Source organism: Ixodes scapularis, unplaced genomic scaffold, assembly GCF_016920785.2.
Source record: "Ixodes scapularis isolate PalLabHiFi unplaced genomic scaffold, ASM1692078v2 PGA_scaffold1__304_contigs__length_218370807, whole genome shotgun sequence".
NCBI lineage: Eukaryota > Metazoa > Arthropoda > Arachnida > Ixodida > Ixodidae > Ixodes > Ixodes scapularis.
In genome coordinates, this window is record NW_024609846.1 from 209,587,581 (window position 1) to 209,609,442 (window position 21,862).

The 21,862-nt window shown below is 45.3% G+C and overlaps 1 protein-coding gene across 1 annotated transcript in view; it reads left to right on the forward strand.

Annotated features, from left to right (window-relative positions):
* The window catches only part of LOC8039473 (nuclear pore complex protein Nup88), a 49,373-nt gene extending 27,752 nt beyond the window's left edge, over positions 1-21,621 (forward strand). Inside the window, exons 9-12 of the mRNA XM_042291059.1 lie at positions 5,480-5,749; positions 10,560-10,706; positions 13,562-13,825; positions 21,498-21,621. Coding sequence (XP_042146993.1) covers positions 5,480-5,749; positions 10,560-10,706; positions 13,562-13,825; positions 21,498-21,561 — 745 coding nt within the window. The 3' untranslated portion in view covers positions 21,562-21,621. The remainder of the gene's footprint in view (positions 1-5,479; positions 5,750-10,559; positions 10,707-13,561; positions 13,826-21,497) is intronic.
* The last annotated feature ends 241 nt before the right edge of the window (positions 21,622-21,862 follow it).

The window sequence follows — 21,862 nt, forward strand, 5'->3', positions numbered from 1 at the left end:
AAAAATCCTTTTTACAGCGATCACTTTCCAGTCGTTTTGGAGGGTTGGGTTTCTATTCCAAACCTCGTGAAAGCAGTCCTCATTGGAAACTGAAAAAGGCTAGCTGGGGTCTTTTTAAGCTTAAACTCTGAGCTCAAACCTTGCATGTTCATATCCTTAACACATGATGAAGCCCAGGCTTGTAGCCAGGATTTTGTTTCAGGGGGGGCCTGCCCATGGCAAAATGCTGTATGAGGGGGAGGGGGAGAGGGGATCCCAACAAAATAACAGATTTCGAGGCTATGTGCCTGATGAAGCCACCACATGCATTACAGAGCAGATCATTAATATTACCCCTTTTTGCTCTATCCCTCAGACTTCCTGTAACATTGCCAAAAAGTGTAAGCCATGGTGAAATGAAGAGTGTTCCACCACCAAGAAAAACAAGACAAGGCTTGGGATTGTAGCAAAATGAACTGTTGGGCTAGATGTTAAACATTACGGAGAAAAACAGCGCTAAGGACGAGGACTAGTAGTAGAAATGGACAGGACGGGCGCTGATTGGCAACCAATGTTTTAAATACACAACGATAAGAAAGAGGAGACAGAAAAATGTAGGGGGGATATAAAAGGAAGCAAATGAGGAAGACAAAAGAGCTGCAGATCAGGAATACAAATTGCTATAAATAAATATACTTTAAAATAAATGTTACTACACTTTTGTAAAAGAAACTAAAAAAAAAAAAGCTTAAAAAATAAGTTTGCAAACAGATAGAAGAACAGAAATACAATAATGAAAAATAAAATAAGGAGATGAAGGTCAATGTCTACGTAGCATTAGGGACAAATGTTCAAATACTAGAACAATTCCTTTGCCGATAAAGTCATGGAAGGGGCACTGACACATGCATCTCCTTTGGATAGAATGACTTGAGCTTCGTAATCAGGCGGGTGCATTTGCAGTCTTGAACGTGTATTGTTAGATGTCCTGCCGGAGAAGATTCGATGGACAGAGCGTGCTCTCGCAGCCTCATGTTCAGGCATCTACCCTTTTGGCCAAGATAGACTTTTCCACATGAAAAAGGTATTTGATTGACAACCCTGCTGAGGCAGTTAACATATTTGTTTGTATGCCCTTACATTTTTCTTATCATTGTGCATTAAAACGTCAGCTGCTAGACAGCGCCCGTCCTCTCCACCTCTTCTACTAGTCCTCATCCTGAGCGCTGTTTGTGTCCACAAGGCTTGGTATATCTGAATGCGAAAGCATTAACTCTCTCGTGGAGCGACCCAACGTCATCAGTTTGAAGCGCGAAAATGGCATTAACTGTCCCTGATCCCAAAGGTCCCATTGGCTGGCGTGCGGCGACTAGGCTCCCATTGGCCGCTGCACGCGTCAGTTTTAATGACTGCTGCCAGATGTCGCTGCTTGTCCGTGCCGCTAGCACACCGATAAAACTAACCGCCGCAACCCCACGCCACTACAAGCCCTGTGCCGGTTAAAACGGACACGTTGGCGCGCGCTCAAAGGTTTCTGCTTATCTCGCCGCCAACAAACATGGCGCCGCCTGTAGCATCCACATCGTCACCGGTGCTTCTGCTCGTCTCGATGCCGACGAACATGGCACCGCCTCTAGCATCCACATCGTCGGAGGGGCTTCTGTGCTTTCGCATTCACAACTCATAAGAAGTGCTTAGGTGTACCTCGAGCTTTTTTTTGCAGATATCCAACATTTGTGAATTTGATTTGAGTTTCAGCGAAATAGGTTTCAGTCTTGTTGGACTAGGAAGCAAGTCAAGAGGAAGTCTTGGAGATGTCATCTGTCCTCTATCAGTACCTGCATCCCAGCAAACTGAACTGTGGGAATGACTTCACATATTCGAACGCAAATTCCTCTGCTGCTTTACAGTTCCTCTCTTTCCCTCTGTGGACTCGTTGCACGACCAGGCTAATGTGTTAAGTGCCCACTTCTAACTACTCACATTATTCTTCAGCGTCTTTTTTTAAGTTTAAGACGGACATGGAAAGAATGAAAGTCAGCTTGGCAGGAAGAGCTTCAGCACCCTACAATCAACTACTTACAATGGTCGAGCTCCAAATGGCTCTGAATGTTCGAAAGCACTTATCCCCAGTTCCTGACCGAATACATTACGAGATGATCCGGCGTTTATCGGATTAATCACTCGCTGCCCTCCTTGTTTACTTCAATGATCTGTAGAAAGTTGCATACAGTGCAATCCACTTGTAACAATACCAGATATAATGATGTGCTGCTTATAACGATCAGTTTCTAGAGTTTCAAGACTAGAAATGCCCAGCTTCTAGTCCAGATATAACGATAATCGGTTATAACGATTGGATTTTCGAGTTTTCTCGAGACCGTTAGAAGTGGATTGCACTGTACTTGCCTACCGAATGGATGCAGGAAAGGCGATTCCGCTGCTGAAGCCTGGAAAGGATCCTCCCCTTCCTTCCAATTATAGGCCGATGGCATTGATGAGTCGCGTGGGGAAAACTTTTCAAAGGTTAGTTAATGAGCATCTTGTTTAGTATTTCCTCAGACAACAGTTTTTTGCGAACAGAGGATTTACTTTTAAGTTGGGGGTCATAACGCAAATCGATGTGAGATGGCGGGTGACAGTAATTGTCACAAAAAAAGGAAGAATGGTAGATTTTGTGAAACATGACAAGATGAGCAAGTTTAGTTCTTTCAGTCAGTGGACAAAGCTCTAGATTTGAATGTAGTGCGGCCATGCTTGATGTCCGTGAGTAGTTGTGCAATACAAAATGCGATGCTTTATTTTTAACCGATTCCAGTTTGTTAAATAGGTATGCTTGATGAGGCCACCAAATAAAGTTAGCGTAGTCTAATTTGGGTCTGACAAAGGTTTTATATGCGGTTAGTTTCATGTAACAGGTGTAAGGTAAAGGTAGAGTCCTGCATTTTCGGATAAATCGAAAAACGCTTGCCAGTAACTTTTTTGCCAATTCTGATTTATCCGAAAAACTCAGAATTTCAAGGTCACAAAAACAAATAAAAAAGCAAATTTAAAAAAATGTATATATATATTTTGTTAGGTAAATGGGTTAGTGGTCCTGAGGAGATGCCACTTCACTTTCATTTGAAATCTCGAACTATTGGCAAACTGAGTTTGCCTTTTAGCTCATCAAGGTTCCTTCAGGACAACACGTTATGTTACCCGGTCTTTTTTCTTTTTTACAGCGGAGCTGTTAAGGTCTAGTTTCCCCAGGATCGTGTCCCCTGCAAAGAAATGATGACGCAAAGCTCTGGACACCTACCGCCATCTATGAGCGACGGTGGCAAGCCATGTGTCTGGTTGCCGCTGTCGCTCATAGGTGGCAGCAGCCTTTCCACTCTGGCTTGCCGACTTGCGGCTGGCCATTACTTTCTTTTTTGTCCTTGTTTCTTCTTCATTCCCACCATCGTACAGCTCCGCTGGTTTTCCTTCTTCACCAGAGTGGAAAGGCTGAAAGTTTCTGAAAATGGGGAGCGCACCAAAACTCAAAATTTCAGAGAATTGGGAATCTAACAAATATATACTCTGATGAACCCTGAATTTTCAGTGAAAAATAAACTCAGAAAGCACGGAATCCTAGGTGTAGGTTATGTTTAATATACTATCCTAAAGATTTACAGGTGCTAACCACTATGGTGTTCATTTGACTATTCCAATTTCGGTCATCAGGAAATGTTATACTTAGGCTTTTAAAGCTTGATTCTTTTTCGAGAGGCCGTGCTAAGTAATGTGTATTTTCATATTATAGGGCTTTTTTTTTACCAGTAAATGTTAGTAGTTTGCTCGTGGTTATGTTGACATTCACCTGCCAGGTGTTACACCAGAGTAAACACATATTTAAACTTTGCTGTAATGTTAAATGTTCATCTGCGTTAGTGTTTGGCAGATGTTTGTCAAGCAGCCAACTCTGCTTTGTCCACAGAATTTTTGGTTAGCTTTTATTAGAATGCAATTTTGCATTAAAGCCAGCAACTGTGTCTTTAGACTAACTGTGTTGGGCTCTGTACCTCACCTTTTAGATTTTTATGTTATTTATTAATTGGGGATGTTACCTTCTGATCTAGCCTGTTACCTTTACTCTTTTACAAGGCCTTATGACCTTGTATCTGGCTTTATGGCCCTGTACTTGACCTTGATCCTTTAACAAACTTTTGGGGTCATATGACTTTTTGCCTTGTTTACCCCTTGGGTCAAAATTATTTTGCATTACAAACAATTCACCCACTTTGTGGTTACAAATTGAAAATGTGGGATTTTGGACTGTAGTACTATGAGGAGTTTTAGAATTCTGGTCTGCATCTGTTTAGGGTGCTCAGCTTTCAGAAATGGCAATGTCTGTAAGGCTCTTTCTATCACTCCCATTCACAGAACTGCTACAATCATTCTCTGAGGGTTCATCACAGAAACTTTTAGAGCCCCCTTCAGGGTTGTCTTCTCTGCTAAAATCACCGTCACTTGAATCACTAACACATTCACCACCCACCCCCCTTTCTAATTAAACTTGAAAGTTGCTGAAAGAAGGGTGAGCATGCAGGCAGGCTGGTGAAAAGATGACATAACTCAACCTGAAATGGGAAAGGAAAAGAAAAGGGTTACCTTGAAAGGGGTTTTTTGGCATTGACTGAGGTGTCCTGTCTTTGTAAAGAGGTTCGGTCTTGAAAAAATTCATAGCTGTGTTTGGAGACGTTGTGTTTGTCCCTTCCTTTACACTGTAAACAACTTAATTTTCATGGGGACCTAATTTTCGTGAATCGCCTATGATTCGCACAAAATATGTCCCACAGACAATTAGTGTTGTATACAATTCGGGCAGAATGTCAACACTTTGAAAGCTACATTGGGATGGTGTGTTTCCTTGAGCAACAATCTCACAAGGGGAAAACACGAATGCAAAGGCATGTCATCATTACATAGATTCTGTTAATAACATAAGTATTTGAAATAAAGTAATGCAATGCGTCAACATTTGCAGTCAACTGAACAAGTTTATTTTACACCTTCAGACAATTCCTGCCAAACTATAGCCAATTGTAACTTTCAATTTGCAAAATTAAAACTGGCAAAAAATTAAAAGTCTCCAGCTTTGGCCAGGTTTGCGAAATTTTGCACCCGCAAAAATTAAATTATTTACTGTATGGCGTGTCTTTCATTTCCTCCCTGTCTCGGGGTAAGTTTTGTCATCTTGAAGGTTGCACTTCTGCAATATTTTAGTGTATGGTGACCTTGATGTCATCTCAGTGATATATTTTTATAGGTACCTCATTATATTGCTGTTCTTGATGAGTTCTCGGGATTTTTCTTATAGCTTTATGTGTTATATTTTTTTCTTAAATAAGTGTACAGCATTTATAACTAAAATTTGAGAAATGCTGTTTTTATATGTTAGTCGAGAAGACACTGAGAAAGCTAGGCGGAGTTGCGAGAGAATCGGTTTGAGACGTTACGCCCTTGTGCGCTGCAGGCAGGGTTACCAGAGCTACCTGCCACAGCTGTTGTCCGGGAACCCCCTGGGCCCCCGGCAGTCCCAGCGCGTCCGGGGACAGGAGGGACCCCCCGGCCTGGACCACCATGTGCGGCAGCTGCTGGGGGGACGCCCCGTGCCCCAGCTGGCACAGGCGGCCTGCGACTGCTCTCCGCAGCAGTGCCTCGAGCTCCTCTTTGCGGCCACCCAGAAGTTCCGCGAGGAGTGGCTCCAGAGGCTGGAGGCCTGCCAGCTGCTCATTGGACGCAGGTGGGAACGCCTTGCAGAAATGGACGCTCGTCCGCAAGCACCTGCACGATGGCGCATAGGAGACGAGACCCGCACCTTTCCCCTTCTTATTTCATCGCTAGTAGATTCACGCAGCACGGCCTAGCTCGCATTCTCGTCGACATAAGTGCATCTTGCATCATTTTGCGACGAGTGCCATGCCAGCGGGCGGTGGTATTGATGTGGGAGCGCCTTCCACTTTGCAGTGCTCTCTCGTCGAGTGTCGGCGCATTTCCCACTCGGGGCAGCTCGGGAGCCGCTGACGATAACGTATTGAGCAGTCCTTATCTTCTGGGTGGTGTTGGTTCGTGCCTGCCAGCATTCCCGGAGTTCTCTCGGAGTTCTCACTTTTGTCCGTGTCCTTGTGCCGTTTTAATTTTTAATCATGAAATACCAACTAGCCCAAACTTCTACATTAGTCAACTTCTCTCGGAGCCACTTTTTCTAGGGTTTGTGCACATCGTCATTTTGCAGGTTTTTCCAACTTTGACTATTAAAAAATGGGAGCAACAAGGATTGACAAAAAGGCAAGACCGCGGAACACAATGGACACAAAAATTGTTTGTCCCCCATAGTTTGCATGGGTTTCATACTCTTTGTTACTTCTTCTATTGATTGGAGTCAAAGGGAAGGATGTCTAACCTGCACAGTCTGTATGTCCTTAAAGCTAATTCAAAGTTTTATAAAACGTGTATTTTAGCCAAAAGGAAACTAGAGTAGTCACCTTGGGGGCCGCTTTACCGAAGATTGAAGAAGTCAGCTGAAGGATAAAACCTTCAGCTGCTCTCTCCATTTTATCAAATCTGCAGGTTCACATCTTTCACGGTTATAAAAACACAACCCCTTTTCCCTCTAAGAAGCACAAATAGTATGGTCCAAACTGAAACCCAGAACAGTGGCTTTTGTCATTGTCCAGAAGTACATTTGCTCATTGTACTGAATAAACCTTGACGAGATAAACAAAGAATTCCTTTTTTTTTTCAAAATTAAAAAAAAAAAACTTATTGGGCCTTTTATTAGGATCACTAACCTTGTGCTATGACAAGCTTTATTCGTAAAATACTATATTTCTTGGCTTTTATTTTGCCACCGTGACCCTGAAATATTGAGTTTTTTTTTAAAATAAATCCAGATTGTCAATAATTTTAATGGCTAATGTTTTCCTGAGTTTATTGGATTTATCCGAAGACACGGAACCCTAGCTATAATGCACAATCATCCTAAGAAGTCCACCTTTTTGCTGTCCATATTTTTGCCTCATCACTGAATACAAGCTCTAAAGACGAAATGGTGTGCTTTGTTGTTAACATTTGTTTTTCAGCTCATGTCCTGTAATTCCACCTGCAAGAAACTGGTGCCAGCTTTCTGAAGTAGCAGTACACTCAGTGGTGTCACTAGGGCTAGCGGCACCCGGGGCGGTAGCCCGCTGACAAGCCTAACATTACTAGATTAGCTCTGTTACGGTACTGCCCATAGACGCTGCTAGCACAAGCAGTACCCCCCTCTCCCTCCACAACACGCCTCCTGTCGTTTGATGCATTACCGTATTGAGGGGGACGGCTGCTATGGTAACTCCAGTGCATTCTATGGAACACATATGTTTCTTTGCACAGCGTCTACTAGATGGCATGTCACCATACGCTATTGAACGCACAGTTTCGAAACAGAAATCTAGACGGTGCTTCAAACGACGGGAGGCAGACTGAAGGGAGTGAGGGGGTATCCCCCTATGCGGGAGTTCCACAATTGAGGTAATTCTGTAGCTTTGGACAAGCCTTGTTGAAATTTTCTTCCCAGTGTAAAAGGGGAGGACGAAGTTCTGTACTAGAAATGATGAGGAAGTGGTGAGCAGTGAAAGGCGGGTGGGCACACCCGCAGTATGCTTTGCCAGCATGTAAGAACTGTGCATAAAACCCTCATAAAATGAAAATTGCATACTTCGACTCCAGCAAAAATTGGTACTATGTGGTCTACTTCTGCGTGCCATCGATGCCCAGCTATTCGAATCATGACAATTCACTAGGATTCCAAAGACATCGCCATGTCAACGATTAACCTTTTTCCAAGTATGTGTTGCCGCCCATTGGGACACCTGGGTTCGATATTGCTTGCTACCAAAACAAATCCTCCATTCTGGATGTTTTACGCAAACCTCGTTTGCTGAGCCCTTTTCGAGGGAAAGAGCTTTTCTTGGTTTGCGTGAGCGAATCCTCCTTTTTCCAGATATGTGCTGCCGCCTATTGAGACAACTGGGTTTTAGATTGAATGGCTGGAAGGCAATGCGTTCGCAAGGCTTGTCCGACTTATTTGACGGCGGTATTTGGGTACCTTTGTAGCATTTCCAGGATTTCTAGTCACGTATCTTCAAGGTGAGCAAATCTGGCTTGCATTTGAGGCAAACCATCGAGTTGTCATCCCCCGAACCGTGCGACCCCTCTCAGGACCCTGGTATACTTTCAAACAAACCCTGCTGTGCTGCGGTGCTAGTCCATGCCGCTCGCCTCACAAGAAAAACACTTGCGATAGAAGGCGATAGCTGACAACATACACACGAAAACTATTTAATGTCATAAAATAAATGACAAAGCATTCAATTGAAAAAGATATGCTCACAAAGTGACGACAGCATGATCATTGTTGTTTCTTCGTTCCTTCCACGCAATCAAAGGTATTTTTCTCCTCCTCTTTTCGTCGACATACTTGCATGTGTCACCTTGTGTTGACATTCGGGGAGGCTGAATGGCTTGGTTTAAAACAAATTCGCACATACTAAACGAAAAAGGTCTTCTCGGCGAAAAGGGGAAACGAGGTTTGTGCACAACATACAAGATGGCAGATCGGTTCTGGTATCACGCAATCTCAAACTCAGGAGTATCAAGCATTGCGTTCATACGCACTACGCATTTCGGAAAAAGGTTGATTTGGTGGTGAAGCAGGTGAGTTGGTTCATGACTTCTAAAATTAAAAGCGCTAACAATAGAAAGGGACAATAAGGGAGGCTTAGTCTTAGGCTTAGGAATGGCCAAATTCAAAAGATGATCTAAACAATGGGGCAAGATCATTGCTCGTACATTGTGATTTAAGTGAGGTAAGGCAAAGCAAAAGCCTTCTGCACCATTCATTGGTGACAAATGTACCTGATAGTGCAGCAACTACGACATATTAGTTCCAAAGCAAGCGATGCTTTCTGGGAGGTACACCGTCTTGTTTCCCCACCTTGCCTACTCTGCCGGTCACGTGACCGAAAAATCTTTCTCATAGGGACTGCGGTTAATTTCTGCCACGGTTGAAGTTAACCAGCATTGAGCAAATGGGTCCTGGAGAAAACTAGTGAGGAAAAATCTTCACCTCTACAAGAGGTTTATTTATTTATTTATTTATTGTTCATACCCTCAAGCGCCGAAGCATTGTAGAGGGGAGGGGCAAAGCAAACAAAAATAAAACAAACTGACAAAAAAAAAAAAAAACATTTGGCAAGAAATTCAAATATCAAAAACACACTTCCATTGGCAAAAGCAGTAAGCAATATCTGTTACGGACAAAATAAACAAAATAAAATGACTCATGTTGGCTCACCAAACAGAAATGTAGACAAAGATTGGCGAAAAAGAAAATAATCAGGTATAGTTGCAATATCTGCTGGAGGGTGGTTTCAGTCGTTTGATGGTTGCACGCTCATTGGAACGCGTGCTTACAGCCTTCATTTTGGCTCTCTCACCCATGTGCTACATCTGTCTCACCCACACAAGGTGCATAGAATCTGTCTGTACGGTTTCATTGGTTTCTTTTGAATTTTGGAGTCCCGTCTGGCAAATCGGATCTCTTTCAAGAACATGTCTGCCATACTGCAGATAGAAACCCAAATGGAAGAAGACATGCATATGTCTTTGAAATTCAGAAACATGAGCAAGAGCAGTAATAAAGATGGCACACCTGTCAAGCAGCTGCACAAGGCTAAGCAAAGTAGACATTGATTGTTTAGAGAGGGAGAGGTCTGGCAACACTAGTTTATATTCTCGAACGTCACAAAGAGTAACTGCGGCTGCTTGCGAAGAGATTAGTAATGCAAGGAAGATTTATCCAAGCGCCGGGCAACGATTTTATCTTTTTCACGCGAGTATCGGTGTTCCAAGTCTGCATGTACACTGCACGACGTAGCATGAACGTGCGATTGTTTGTTTCTCTTGTTTTTCTTTTAGACTTTGAAGTCTACCACAAGAACACCAGTGTGGCGGCAGAAATTGCTCGATGGGGGCAGAAACCTAAGCTGCAAAACTTGGTGCTTGTTAATATTCTACTGGGACAAATGTCAAACTGTGCCAACGTTTTCACACTACCTGTACCATAGTGTTTACTCCCTGTAGGTATGTGCATGGCATAAATATTTGTGTGAGGATTTCTTCCCATTTTATCTATTCACCTATGCATTGGTTGTTGCATTTTTCTAGATTATGTTTTCTTCATGCGGTCCACTGAAAAATGCATCAACAACGGCGCTTGGAAGTAGAGGTGTATGAATATTCAAAAGTTTGAACAATTTGCATTTGCTATTCGATTCAATTCACAGCACACTTTTTTCTGTTTGAAGTATTCATATTTTACAAATATTCCAAAATTATGTATAGTATTTTGTTCCAAACTCTATGATATCTCGCAACAAGCTGCTCCACATGAAGCACCCCTTATTTTTTTTGTGTGTTTATAAGTTAATAAAAAAGAAACAAGACACAGGTTTGGTATGCTTCAAAAGCTTTGAGAAGTTTTCAACGTGAAGCAGAACTTCCATTTCCAGAATCAAGTCTGCACAAGAGCAAAAAGAGCTGCAGCTGGACAAGCTGCGCAACAAACTCCAGGAGGTAGCATGTCTTGAGGACCGATATGAAGCCCTTAGGCGGAAATATGAAGCTGTGGACGTCACTCAGCAGAAGATTGTCAAAAGGTTTGAAATATGTTTCATTTGTTTTTCCTTTTCCCTCTTGGTCTAATTTGTGTTACATGGTTTGGGCTCAAGATACAAATATGCATGCACTGTATCAAGTGCCCATGGCTGCTGACTGATTGAAGATATGAATAAAAGCCCTTGCTAGCAACAGAGTCTTGGCTAAGGCTGTGCGAAAGAAAGTGCTGCATAAGCTAGCGCACAATCAGAGTGGCACGTAATTGTAAAGTCTAGTCTCAAGCACTCGTGTGCCCTAGGCTTGGCAGACTTTTTTCTTCACAGTCTCAGCTAAGACACCGTTTCTAGCGAGCCAACCCTCAAGTTGCTGGGATATTTTGTAGGTCGTTTGGCACAAAGTCACTTCAGAGTGCCAGCAACTAGTCCCGGTTATTGTGTGCTACAAAGTACTGCTTTCACAGTGTAAAATTAACACAGTAGATGGTGTGCTTGGAGCAAATACTGCACCTCCAGAATGGCTCTTCGAGTGATTCAGTGCAAGGCCCCTGTTGTAAGGCGTGCGAATTTGGAGACGAAACGAAAATCCCGAGCATACCTAAAACATCTGAGGTTGGATAAACAAAGCCAAGTAGGAAGCACAGACCTTTCCTACCATCTCGAAATAGTTCACTATATTGTTAGGATGATGCTGTCGGCAGCAGAAAGGACAGGACAGTGCAGTGTAGACCGCATATAACGTATGTCGGGGGAGTTTCGAAAATCCGCACTATAAGCGGTACCGCGCTATAACCAAAACATCAATTTTTCAGGCCAAAATGCATGCCATCAGACAACTTACCTTTGTAAAAGAATTTATTTTATGTTAGATGAAAAATAAAGCTTAGTTTGAGGAAAGTCTTTATTTCTCCAGACTAGTACACTTTTCTCTCAAGTCTGTCACACATTTTGAAAGAAATGAGCGACTTTTGCCTGGCGCAGCTTTTTAACGGCGTCGCGGGTTGCGGACGGACGTTGCGAGCGTTCAGGATTGCTAACCCTAATCACTTTTCTCCGGCGATGAAAACACGTGAAAATTCGCATCCTTTATACGGTGCGCGCCAGTAATACCTTCAACTTGAGCACAGGCATGAAATGCTCTAAATAAGAAATCCGGGCGATGTTTGAAAACAAAAATGCTTAGAAAGCACCACTGTAGTCGAAGTAAACAAACACGACGACACGGGCGTTTCTGCCGTCTTGAGAGTGCCGCCACAACATCGCCGCACGAGTAGGTGGGTCTTCCGTTCTAGTACATGCTGGGTTATCATAGCGACACACAACGAAAATTCACAGTCAAGGATAGCGCTTTTACGCGGAACGATTAATTTCCACCACGCCGCCTACGTCGACAATCAAAACCGACGCCATGACGCCATGTTTGCAGATAGAAGCAGCCGGCCGGCCCGCGACCGGCATGCAACGCGCGCAAACACTTCTCCTCGACCTGCGATTGGTCTGTAGTTGCGGTTGTTTCCAACGCATAGAGCGGAGGGGCACACGCATGTGAACGACACGTGCGTGCGTCCCTCCGTCGCTATGGCAACTGAAGCCTCTTTCTTCGTTTCTCCCCGCGAGTGCCGCTTGCGGCTCGCGCCGTTATCTATAGTGTCGCACAGGGAAGCGTGCTTTCTGCGTCGGTCAGTCGGCGCGGTCGCCGGGCTGTTCCGAAAACCGCACTATAACCGGTATTTCCCTTCGCGCGCCTGCATTTTTAGCGGTATGTAATTACATGGAGTTCTATGGGAGGCGAACCGGTGGTTTAAAAAAGCCGCGTTATAACCGGTCCTGCACTATAAGCGGTTACGTTGTAAGTGGTCTATACTGTACATGATAGAATGCACAAAGGCTTAATTAAGGCGGGGCCAGCACGTAGGGCCTGGAGCGAGAGGGTCCCGCATGCCACTGCCCCAGCGTCATATCCTCCCCTTCGTAGCAATATAAACACACAGTAATTGTGTTATGCCCTGGGTTACTAAAGCTAGTGGCGCTTTGCATTAAGCCTGTTACGGTGTTCTGTCTCACTCGGTATGTAACGACAGCATGCACCAATCCTTTTTTGTCATAATGCTTAAGCGCCGCAGCCATAAGGGCAAACATCGCTTTTGCTCTTGGACAACGGTGCCACTGTGCGCTAAACCGAAGTGGTTCGGTTTGTCCTCGCCGTCTTCTGCTTATCTCCTTCTCTGTGTGAATGCTCTTGGGAGGCGCACAATCCACGGACCGCCCGATTAATCCATCTGCGGATCGGTTGGTCATGTAAATCGGTTGGCGTCGTCGTCACTGTCGGCGGCTTTTTTGGACGTAAGAACCGGGAAAGAAAAACGCACTAAGCGGGAAGTTAATATGTGTGTACCTATGGGAGTTTGGCGGGACCGGTGCTTCTGAATGCAAAAGCCAGGAAAATATCGAAACCAGGAACGTACCAATGAGGTTCTACTGTAACTGGGTACAATTTGTTGGCGTATGACAAAAACTGATAGCCTTGTAGGAGAACTGAAAGTTAGGGCTGCACTATATCTGATTGCGTGCCATATGTCTCAAGAATATTGCACTAAAGCGAATTTATTTGTAACTGGATATTTGACTGTGACTTACGCGATTAATGTGATCCTCGCTGACTATCGTCTTGGTGTCTTCCTTTTGGAATTTTCTAATTGTCACATTTGCCCTGTGCCGAGTTTTGGTTCTCCACAGAACGAAAGTTTGAGAGAAAAGTGTTTCCTTTTTCAGAAAGCAATCTTTCTGAGTCAGCTCTGTGTCTTAAACTTAATGGAGATGTCTTTCGAGAAGACCCGTTCGTCCCGTGGCTTCACAGTCGGGCAGGGTCCGCCATTGAGTGCCGTCCTCGCTCGACGCAGGGTGGAGAACGTGCTGCACCAGCTGCATCGCCAAGTGCCCGTCCTGTCGGCCGCAGAGCAGTCGATGCAGACGGAGCTGAAGGGCATTCAGGAGCAGCTGCGGGATATGTCCTCTTCCCTGGAGCAGGCGCAGCTCAAGCTCCGTTACCAGGAGCAGAGCAGTGCCGGACAAGACGATGACACTGCCGGCCGCACCGCTGTGTCTCGATCGCCCTCGCTGAGCAACACCCAGGTCGAGCATATCCGGGATGCTCTGACGCAGGAGTGGGTACCACCTAATTTGATTTGTATTTTGTGCGTTTGTTTAGATGGGGCGGGAAGTCAGCCACACTAGGTGTCTGGGGTTTCCACCGTTGATAAGAAGTTTTGCCAGTGCAGTACCACTGCTAGCCAGGGGTCTTTAATGTGCATCATGCAGTAATAATAATAATGATGATAATAACAATAATATTACTAATCTTTAATGACTCAGGAGGGCCACGGCGCCGCGGAAAGGCAACAGCCCGTACTATAGAGACCTGTGGTGCCACGTCTAGTAGGTGTGATTATGGGTTGATGTAATATAGAAGATGCATGACAATATTGAAATGGAGCTTGTGGGTGAGGGTGCAGGTTGATGTTCCGTAGTGATGAGGTCTTACTGACTGGATGCATGTGGGATAATGATGATGATGGGATGGTGAAGAGCCCTAGCAGCGGCTCTTCGCGATGGTGGTTTTTGTGGGGCCACCATGCTGAATTCTAGCAGGCCGGTCTCGGGCACCTGGCGAGGGCTCCCAGCGTGCCCAGCTTGCAGATGAGCCGGTTGAATTTCCAGCAACGCGAGGAGTTTGGCACCACCGTGGTGGGACTCCAGGGGTTGGCGCTGATGTTGGCCGAACGGCGGTCTTAGTGAAAGCGGGCCTTGAATTTTCCCAGCTTGTGGTCGTGCTTGTAACCGGGCAGCGTGAGCACCCTGTTGAAGTAGTGGTGCACGACCATACACCAGTACGATGCTTATCCAGATCCAAGCGGGCGGGGGTGGGGATGCAGCGTGAGCTTTCACTCCACATGTTCTGAGCTGGTGTGTGTTAGCACACTCGATCACCGATTGCCCTCTACTCTATTTCACCAGTTGCACATAACACTGGGGAAGCCACGGGTGGGAAAGAAAAGGAAAGGCACCTTTTGTACGAACTTTGAGTCACAGGCTAACCTCCGATGGGCACGAAAGCTACGTCTGGGGTACTCAAAAGAGGGTAAGAGGTAGTGGCGGATCCAAGGGGGGCCCCGGGGCGGTGGGGGCGATCGCCCCCCCCAAACGCCTCGCCAGGCAACCCCCCACCCCGGGGTTCTTCGTCAGCTCGAAGAAAAAACGTAAGCAATCGACGCGAGGGACAAAAGATTAAAACAGCGGTGGGTGGACGCGCCTGCTGGGCGCTTCCAAAGAGGGGTTTATCTCCGTCAAGGTCACGGTACGTCTTCCCGACAGGGACGGCGCCAGGAGTTTCGAAATGGAGAGGCAGTGGGAAGGCGCTCCAAATATCAGGGTCCTCGACTGCAGGCCCACTTCCAAACAAGGCCAGCACGTCGAGCACGGGGGGAAAATACCTTCAACATATCTAGTCCCCTTTCTCTCTCTCTCTCTCTCTGTGTCTCCCTCTCTCTCTTTGGAGGTTGTCTGCGAAAAATTTGTGCCCTGAAAGCTCCCAAACACAGACGCCAAGCCGCCTTCCTCAAGGGTACGATCCTATACACAGCGGATTATCCTTCCTCTCTAGCGGCCGTCTTTTCATCACTTTTCGTTTGATAGTTTCTTCGTGGTTCTGGGCTTGTCTTTTGGCATGTCTTTTTTGGCTTGCTTTGAGATGCTGTCGCCCACGGGCTTACTAAAGGTATCTTATTGGCACGGTGTGCTCATTGCCAAGGGAAGTGCGGAGGGGACGTACCAGGAGGAGACGTTCCAAGGGGGGGGGGGGGATGGGGGGGGGGGGAGGGATGCAGCTTGTACAACCAGGTGACCAATTGCTTTTCTTCTGAACTGAGAGAGGAAGCAAGTGCTCTGGGTACAGTGAAGTCTGGGTCTGAGCTTCTCCTGAAGACGCTCCGGACTTCCCCACGACCTTGGCTTAAACATAAGCCCGCTTTCGTCCTCGCCTCCATCCCTCACTGAGGATCAGCGCTGCAGCGCGGAATACAGAAAGAAGCCGACGAGCGCCAGAAGGGGGAGATGTTTCCTCTAATGGGCTTCATACTGCCTGCGGTTCGACTTTTCGTGGCGGGAAGCTAATAGAAGAAAGATAAACGGTACGAGCACTCTAAAGGCTGGAGGCTGCTTACACGGGGTCCTCAAGCCGACGCCGTAAGCATTTTTTTGTATACAATGCCATTTCAACTTAGGGTGGCGGGACATATTTTAGGAAAGGCGCCCGCTACCCCTTGTCTCCCTGGTTTAAGGTTTTGTCTAAGTTTAAAAGTTATAGTTGCCGAACTGCAACATGCTTTCAAAAATATTCAACAATTATTCGCTTTCATTCTCTCGAGTTGCATCCAGAACACGTGAAAACACGAGTATGGGTTGGCAATGCCGCATGTGCTGCGCTCTGGACATTCCAAATATACGGCGAACAACCGACGAACTTGCCTGGCAGCGTTCGTTTCGCTCGCTGCGTCAACAGTGTTTTGACGCCGCGAGCAGCGTCGAAGCCGCCGGGCCATTTTTGTCGCTTGTTTGCAACGTACTCGCTCCATTGAAGCAACCGGCGACAATGAAAAGTATATTTTAAAACCACGTTCTGCATTTGGCACTGAACATAAAGTTCTAACTACTATGCCAAGCTTAATCTCAAAGAACAGCCGAGTTTTAGATTAAAACGTTTTTCGCATTATCATTAGCTGCATGAGCTTCCTCCGTATAGTTGGCAGAGGTTGGCTCTCGAGTCTCCGTACATGCTTTGCGGGTGTAACGAGAATATATAAATATTCAAGCAAACGGAGCCCAAAAGTTGTAGCCCCGCCGGGAATATCTGAGCCATCAAGTTACACTGTCTGCAATTGTCACAGCCGCTATAGCACCAAACATTCATCCCCAGTAGTTAAACTTCTTTTTTTATTTCTAGAGCGCTGCCACGCGAATGGAGTAATCCTGTTTCCTATGAACTACAAAATTCCTTGCGTTATGGTGTTCAGAAAGGATAGTGCCACCACAATTTTCTAGATACTTACCTCTAGCGTGGTCACCCGAAAGGTTTTAATTCAAAGAGTTCATCCCCGACAGGTAAACCGATACAAAAGCTCTCAAGATCTATATAATGTTATCAGAGTTTAGTAGAAACGATAACTCCACAACAAATATAAACACTCCCTTCCCCCCCCCCCCCCCCCCGCCGTTTTACACCGAGGAACCGCGCCCCCTAAAATGGAGGTCTGGATCCGCCCCTGGTAAGTGGGGAGTTCCCCTCCTTTCCAACTGCTTGCATTACACTCTTGCCCCTGTACCTTTGGTAGCACTGCGCATAACGAGTGAGATGGAGCGTATGTGCCACGAAGCTTTTTTCTGAAATCACGAGGGACAGGAAGCAGCACGATAAGTACGAGAAACAATTTCACGGGAAGACTCGCACACTCCATTGTAGAGGGAGTTAAAGGGACACTGACACCCCCCAAAAATTTTTTTTTTCCTTTTTTGTCACATGATTTATTATGGTCTCGGACTACTACCCAATTAATATTTTGCTACAGAGTCACATATTTTTTTAATAAAGCCAAAAAATGCAACAGCTCGAAACCGAAACTCCCGCACCCCACGGAGAAGTGGAGAGGATAGAGTGGAGTGGCGGAAGTCACGTAGCTACACCCAACCGTGTGGTTTTTTTTTTTTTTTTCTTCGCACGTAGCAGACAAATTGCGTTCGTTCGACATGCGATTCCTTTGCAGTTATGTTTGTTCCGCTCGCTGTTCTGTAGTTCAAGATGAGTTGTTTTGTACATTCAAGTGTTAGCAATTAGTAGTGAGTGCCTGTGGTGAATTCCCATGATCGGCTCCGAAAAGAATACTCCCAAGATGTTGCGTGAAGAGCTGCCTCACATGTCGTGCATCTGGAAGTGGCATTGTGCGGCAGAGTGCACAAGTTTCCGAAAGATTAACGGGTCGGGATCAATGGCTGGCTGCAATTCCTGTAGAACAGTTACGCGAAGCTCGGAAAGCGGACGCTACCTGATTCATATGCTCCTTGCATTTTGTGGAAAATGACTACATTGAGTTCGCAGGTGTCAAAAATGGAATCCCATACCATTTAGTTCAGCGACGTATCGTCCACAACAATTGTGTTTTTTTTTGTTTTTTTTTGCAGTGATAATTGTAAAAAAAGAAATGTAAACATCGCAAAATGCTTAACAAAAAAAAAAAAAAAAAAAAAAAAAAAGATACCCACACCAGGCATTGAACCCGTGCCCTCTGCGTGTGAAGCAGTCGTCTTTCCACTGAGCTATTGAGGGAAATCTTGAATGGGTAGTAATGAAGCAGGTCGACTGTATGTTGGAAGTTTGCTGCTAATTTCCCTTCAATACATGCACTCCCGGCTTGAAGTCGGGCAGCACCACGCATAGGCCACATTCGCACCTCGTACAGAAATTGTATGCGTGCGCATTCAACTCGAAGCACGCACTTCGTGCTTGACGTTTGAGCGAGCAATGTCTTCAGCCACAAGAAGGGACGACGACTCAACGACATTTTCGTGCAATCGGCTTGCTGGTCGGGCGTGTCGTACGGGATGAATATCAGTTCTTTTGATAGGTCCAAAATTTTTCTTTTGAAGGAAAACAGAATTCGCCGGTACCGTGAACAACAGTTTTGAAGTAGAGATCCAACGCCTGTCGTCCGCTGCCATCTGCTGCCACGATCAAGGAGGATAGATGCCCACGATACACGAAACGACGCCATGTTGAGAATTATGCAGTGAACGCGCAGAATGCTTCCGGTTGTCTGTGCTACCTTTTTTTCTTTTTTTTCAATTAACATATTTGCAGTTTTTTGGAAGCCACAAAAAATGGGTTTCATATTTTTTCTATTTTTAATAGTGAGTGTGTACCTTCAGTGACCCACGACTTTGATTAAATTTGGTGGTCGCGTCAAAACCTTAGAAAACGGCCCGTGACTACGAAAAAGAGAGTGAGTGCGACTCAAACCGGCCAGTTCTCGATCGGCGGTTTTCGGGCGGAAAGAAACCGAATTTCGAGCCGCGAATTCTGTTCTGGGTGGTTGGGCTCTCATATGTCACGTACAACTAAAAACCTCGGCGAGCATAAATACCCTGTCAGTGTCCCTTTAAGTCAAGAAGCAGCATTGGCCCTGGAGGTGCATGTAATGTGCAGGGGGTGGCTGATCCACACCAATCTTCGGATGTATTTTACCAGTGGTACCAGCTTGCGAGCAACAGTGTAATGGTAACCGCCACATGAGACTACAGTTACGTTCCGGTTCGGGTTCAATATCAAATGTTTGATTCAGGTTACAGGGTTACAGTTTTGTTCCGGTTCAGTGAAAAATAACAATTTTTCTCCGGTTTTCGGTTTAGGCCCGGTTTGACATTGGTTAAAAGCTACCTGCTAATCACGTATGATTATAACAGCCGCTTTGTCACGTCTCGTGGCACCAGGGACAACACCTTGTCTGTCTACAACTATTCAGTTTTGGTTGCTTCACGGAGGGCACGACATTTTCTTCCTCGAAGGAGCATAAGCCAGTGAGACAAGCCGTCAGTCACGTCCAGTGCAATGATGTTGTTTCGAGAGCCACTTACCATGCGCTAGCGAATTGCACCATCGGCCTGTAGACCCTCAATGAAAATCGACACAGCTCGCATAAGAACCGAGCTCATTTCATTCCCACTTCATTGCAGGCAAAAGGCATCTAATTCCATTCCCATTCCATTCCCCCAAGTGCTGCCCCCATTCCATTCCCATTTCATTTTGGGCTTGTGGAATTACTGAATTATTCCGGAATCATTTTACCTCTGGAGTGCCGACTCCGCAACACTGCCCGTCATGACACTTTCTGACAGTTAAAGAGCAATCCCGCAAAGCTTGTTTTGGGGAAAATTTAGTAATTTACTCAATTTTCGGCACTCTGAGCATACCCTTAAATATTTGTAGTTTGTTTGGGCTTTAATCCAACATATGTAGTGCAATTTTAACAGTTGAATGCAATGCTATGCTTCAGTCACATGTAGGGCTCATAAAGTAATATGATTTCTGCACTTGACCCTGAATCAAGTGACAATGAATGGCTAGTGTCAAATGAGAGTGAAGATGACCTCAACTCAACCGAGCGTTCCAGTGAAGAATGTATGCAACTGATGCTGTGCAACCGAAGCAGTGAAGCAGGCTCAAAACTCTGAACAAATCATGGATATACTGTCTGTTATTTGAAATCAAATTTTTTAGTATTTTGTTAGTATAAATAATTAGTATAACACCTTATATATATATATATATATATTTTAATAAAAATGTATGTACACAAATTAATGTGTTTATACTGCAAGGGCACCAAACAATATAATATATGGGGTGTTAGCACTCCTTCCGGTTGGAGAAAAGTGCCTTGAAACCATAGGGGCTTTTGAACATCATGCAGTTTTGAAGCATTGTCGGTAAAACTAACTGGCAGCTAAGGGGCTAACTATAATTAAAGGCAGTTTCAGCTGCAGTAAATTTTATATCAGTAATCCCTCGTTATAACGAAGTGAACGGGATGGCAAACAAATTTGATATAAGCGGTAATTTGATAAAAGCAGTAGAGCTAAAAAAACAGTGCCAGCAGCCTTGAAGGTAAACGGGAGCACTGCGGAACTCTCTGACCGTATATTTAATCAAACAAACCTTGGTTATGAACATCTCGCGGCAGCTTTACCGAGTAAAGAATATAATTAAGTGGAGTTTGCCGATAATTTTATCCGGGCATCAGTTCTGAAACTGATGCACCGGGTGAAATGATGCCCGGACACTGTCATTACCACTGCACTCCACTTTGTTTCGAAGTAGCCGTAGGATGTTTTGCGTCTCTGCAGTCGTTGTTGTTTCTGGAGGTGCATCTCCGACGTCGCTTGGTGTTTACCCTGGCCGCACCCAGGGTGTATGATCGCAGCATCCGTGGCAGGAGCCACAACAGGAACATCCGCATCGACAAGTGCGAACGAATCAAAGTTATCCTCGGTGGCTTTGCCAACATTTTTTTCACACACTCCTGTAGAGATCGTTGCAGCTATGGAAATTGTGCACCGGCTCGGCAAGCATGCTCGCGAGAGAAAATCCAATGTGCGCGAAACAAGTGACGATCTTTCATTTTCGGGTTCGGGTGCGCTTTCTCCCGCAATTTAGAAACTTACCGAACCCGTCCAATATGCCTTGCTTATTCTGAAAGATGGTGGACAATATCAAACAGCCAATGCCGAAATGTTGAATTCTTTGGCGATTTCGAACTTGGGCCAGCCACTTTTCTCAACGTCGCAGATCTAAGCGACTTTTGGTAAACACTCCCAATCTCCCATACGACGGACGGGTGCTTGTAGTACGCTACAGGTGCGCCCGCGCAGGCGCGCGCGTAGCAAGGCATGTAGTTGGGCTAGTTGGTGGTACATACTGTTTGGAGGGAACAGCGCAAAAAGGACGTAGGACGAGGTCGAAGAAACACACAGACAGCGCCCTGTCTGTGTGTTTCTTCGACCTTGTCCTACGTAATTTTGCGCTGTTACCTCCTAACAGTCTCCATGTAGGCTTGCATGCTTTAAGCATGGTCGGCCACCAATACACTTAGAATAATCTGGTTAAAAATGCGTGCCTTTTGGTCGGGACAACATTCTACTTCGATATAAGGGATAATTTGAAAAAAACAATTTTGTTATAACGAGGGATTACCGTACCTCGAAGATGCTAATGTGATTCTTTTTATATTGCAGGGGAGAACTCATCAAGGAGCTTGTGCAGAAGGTGACTTGGATGAAGAAGGAACTGTCCATGTGAATGTGATATATTTTAAATTTGCATGTGCAAAATTATGTATAAACTTAGGAAATACTATCACTTCTGGGGCTCAAATTATTTACACCACTCTTTTTCATGCATCTGAAGATGAAAAAAATGAAAGCCGTTTACAACTCCCTGTAACGCCGAATTGGAGCGCAGCTCTTGAGGAGGAGGAGGGAAGGGTACTGAGGGGAGGGTAGACCCCTCCTCCTCCTCCTCCTTCTCTTCCTCCTCCCATCATTCTTTAATATGCTCCAGGGGGGTCACCTGAGCTCGGGGGGAGGGCGTCACGTGACTT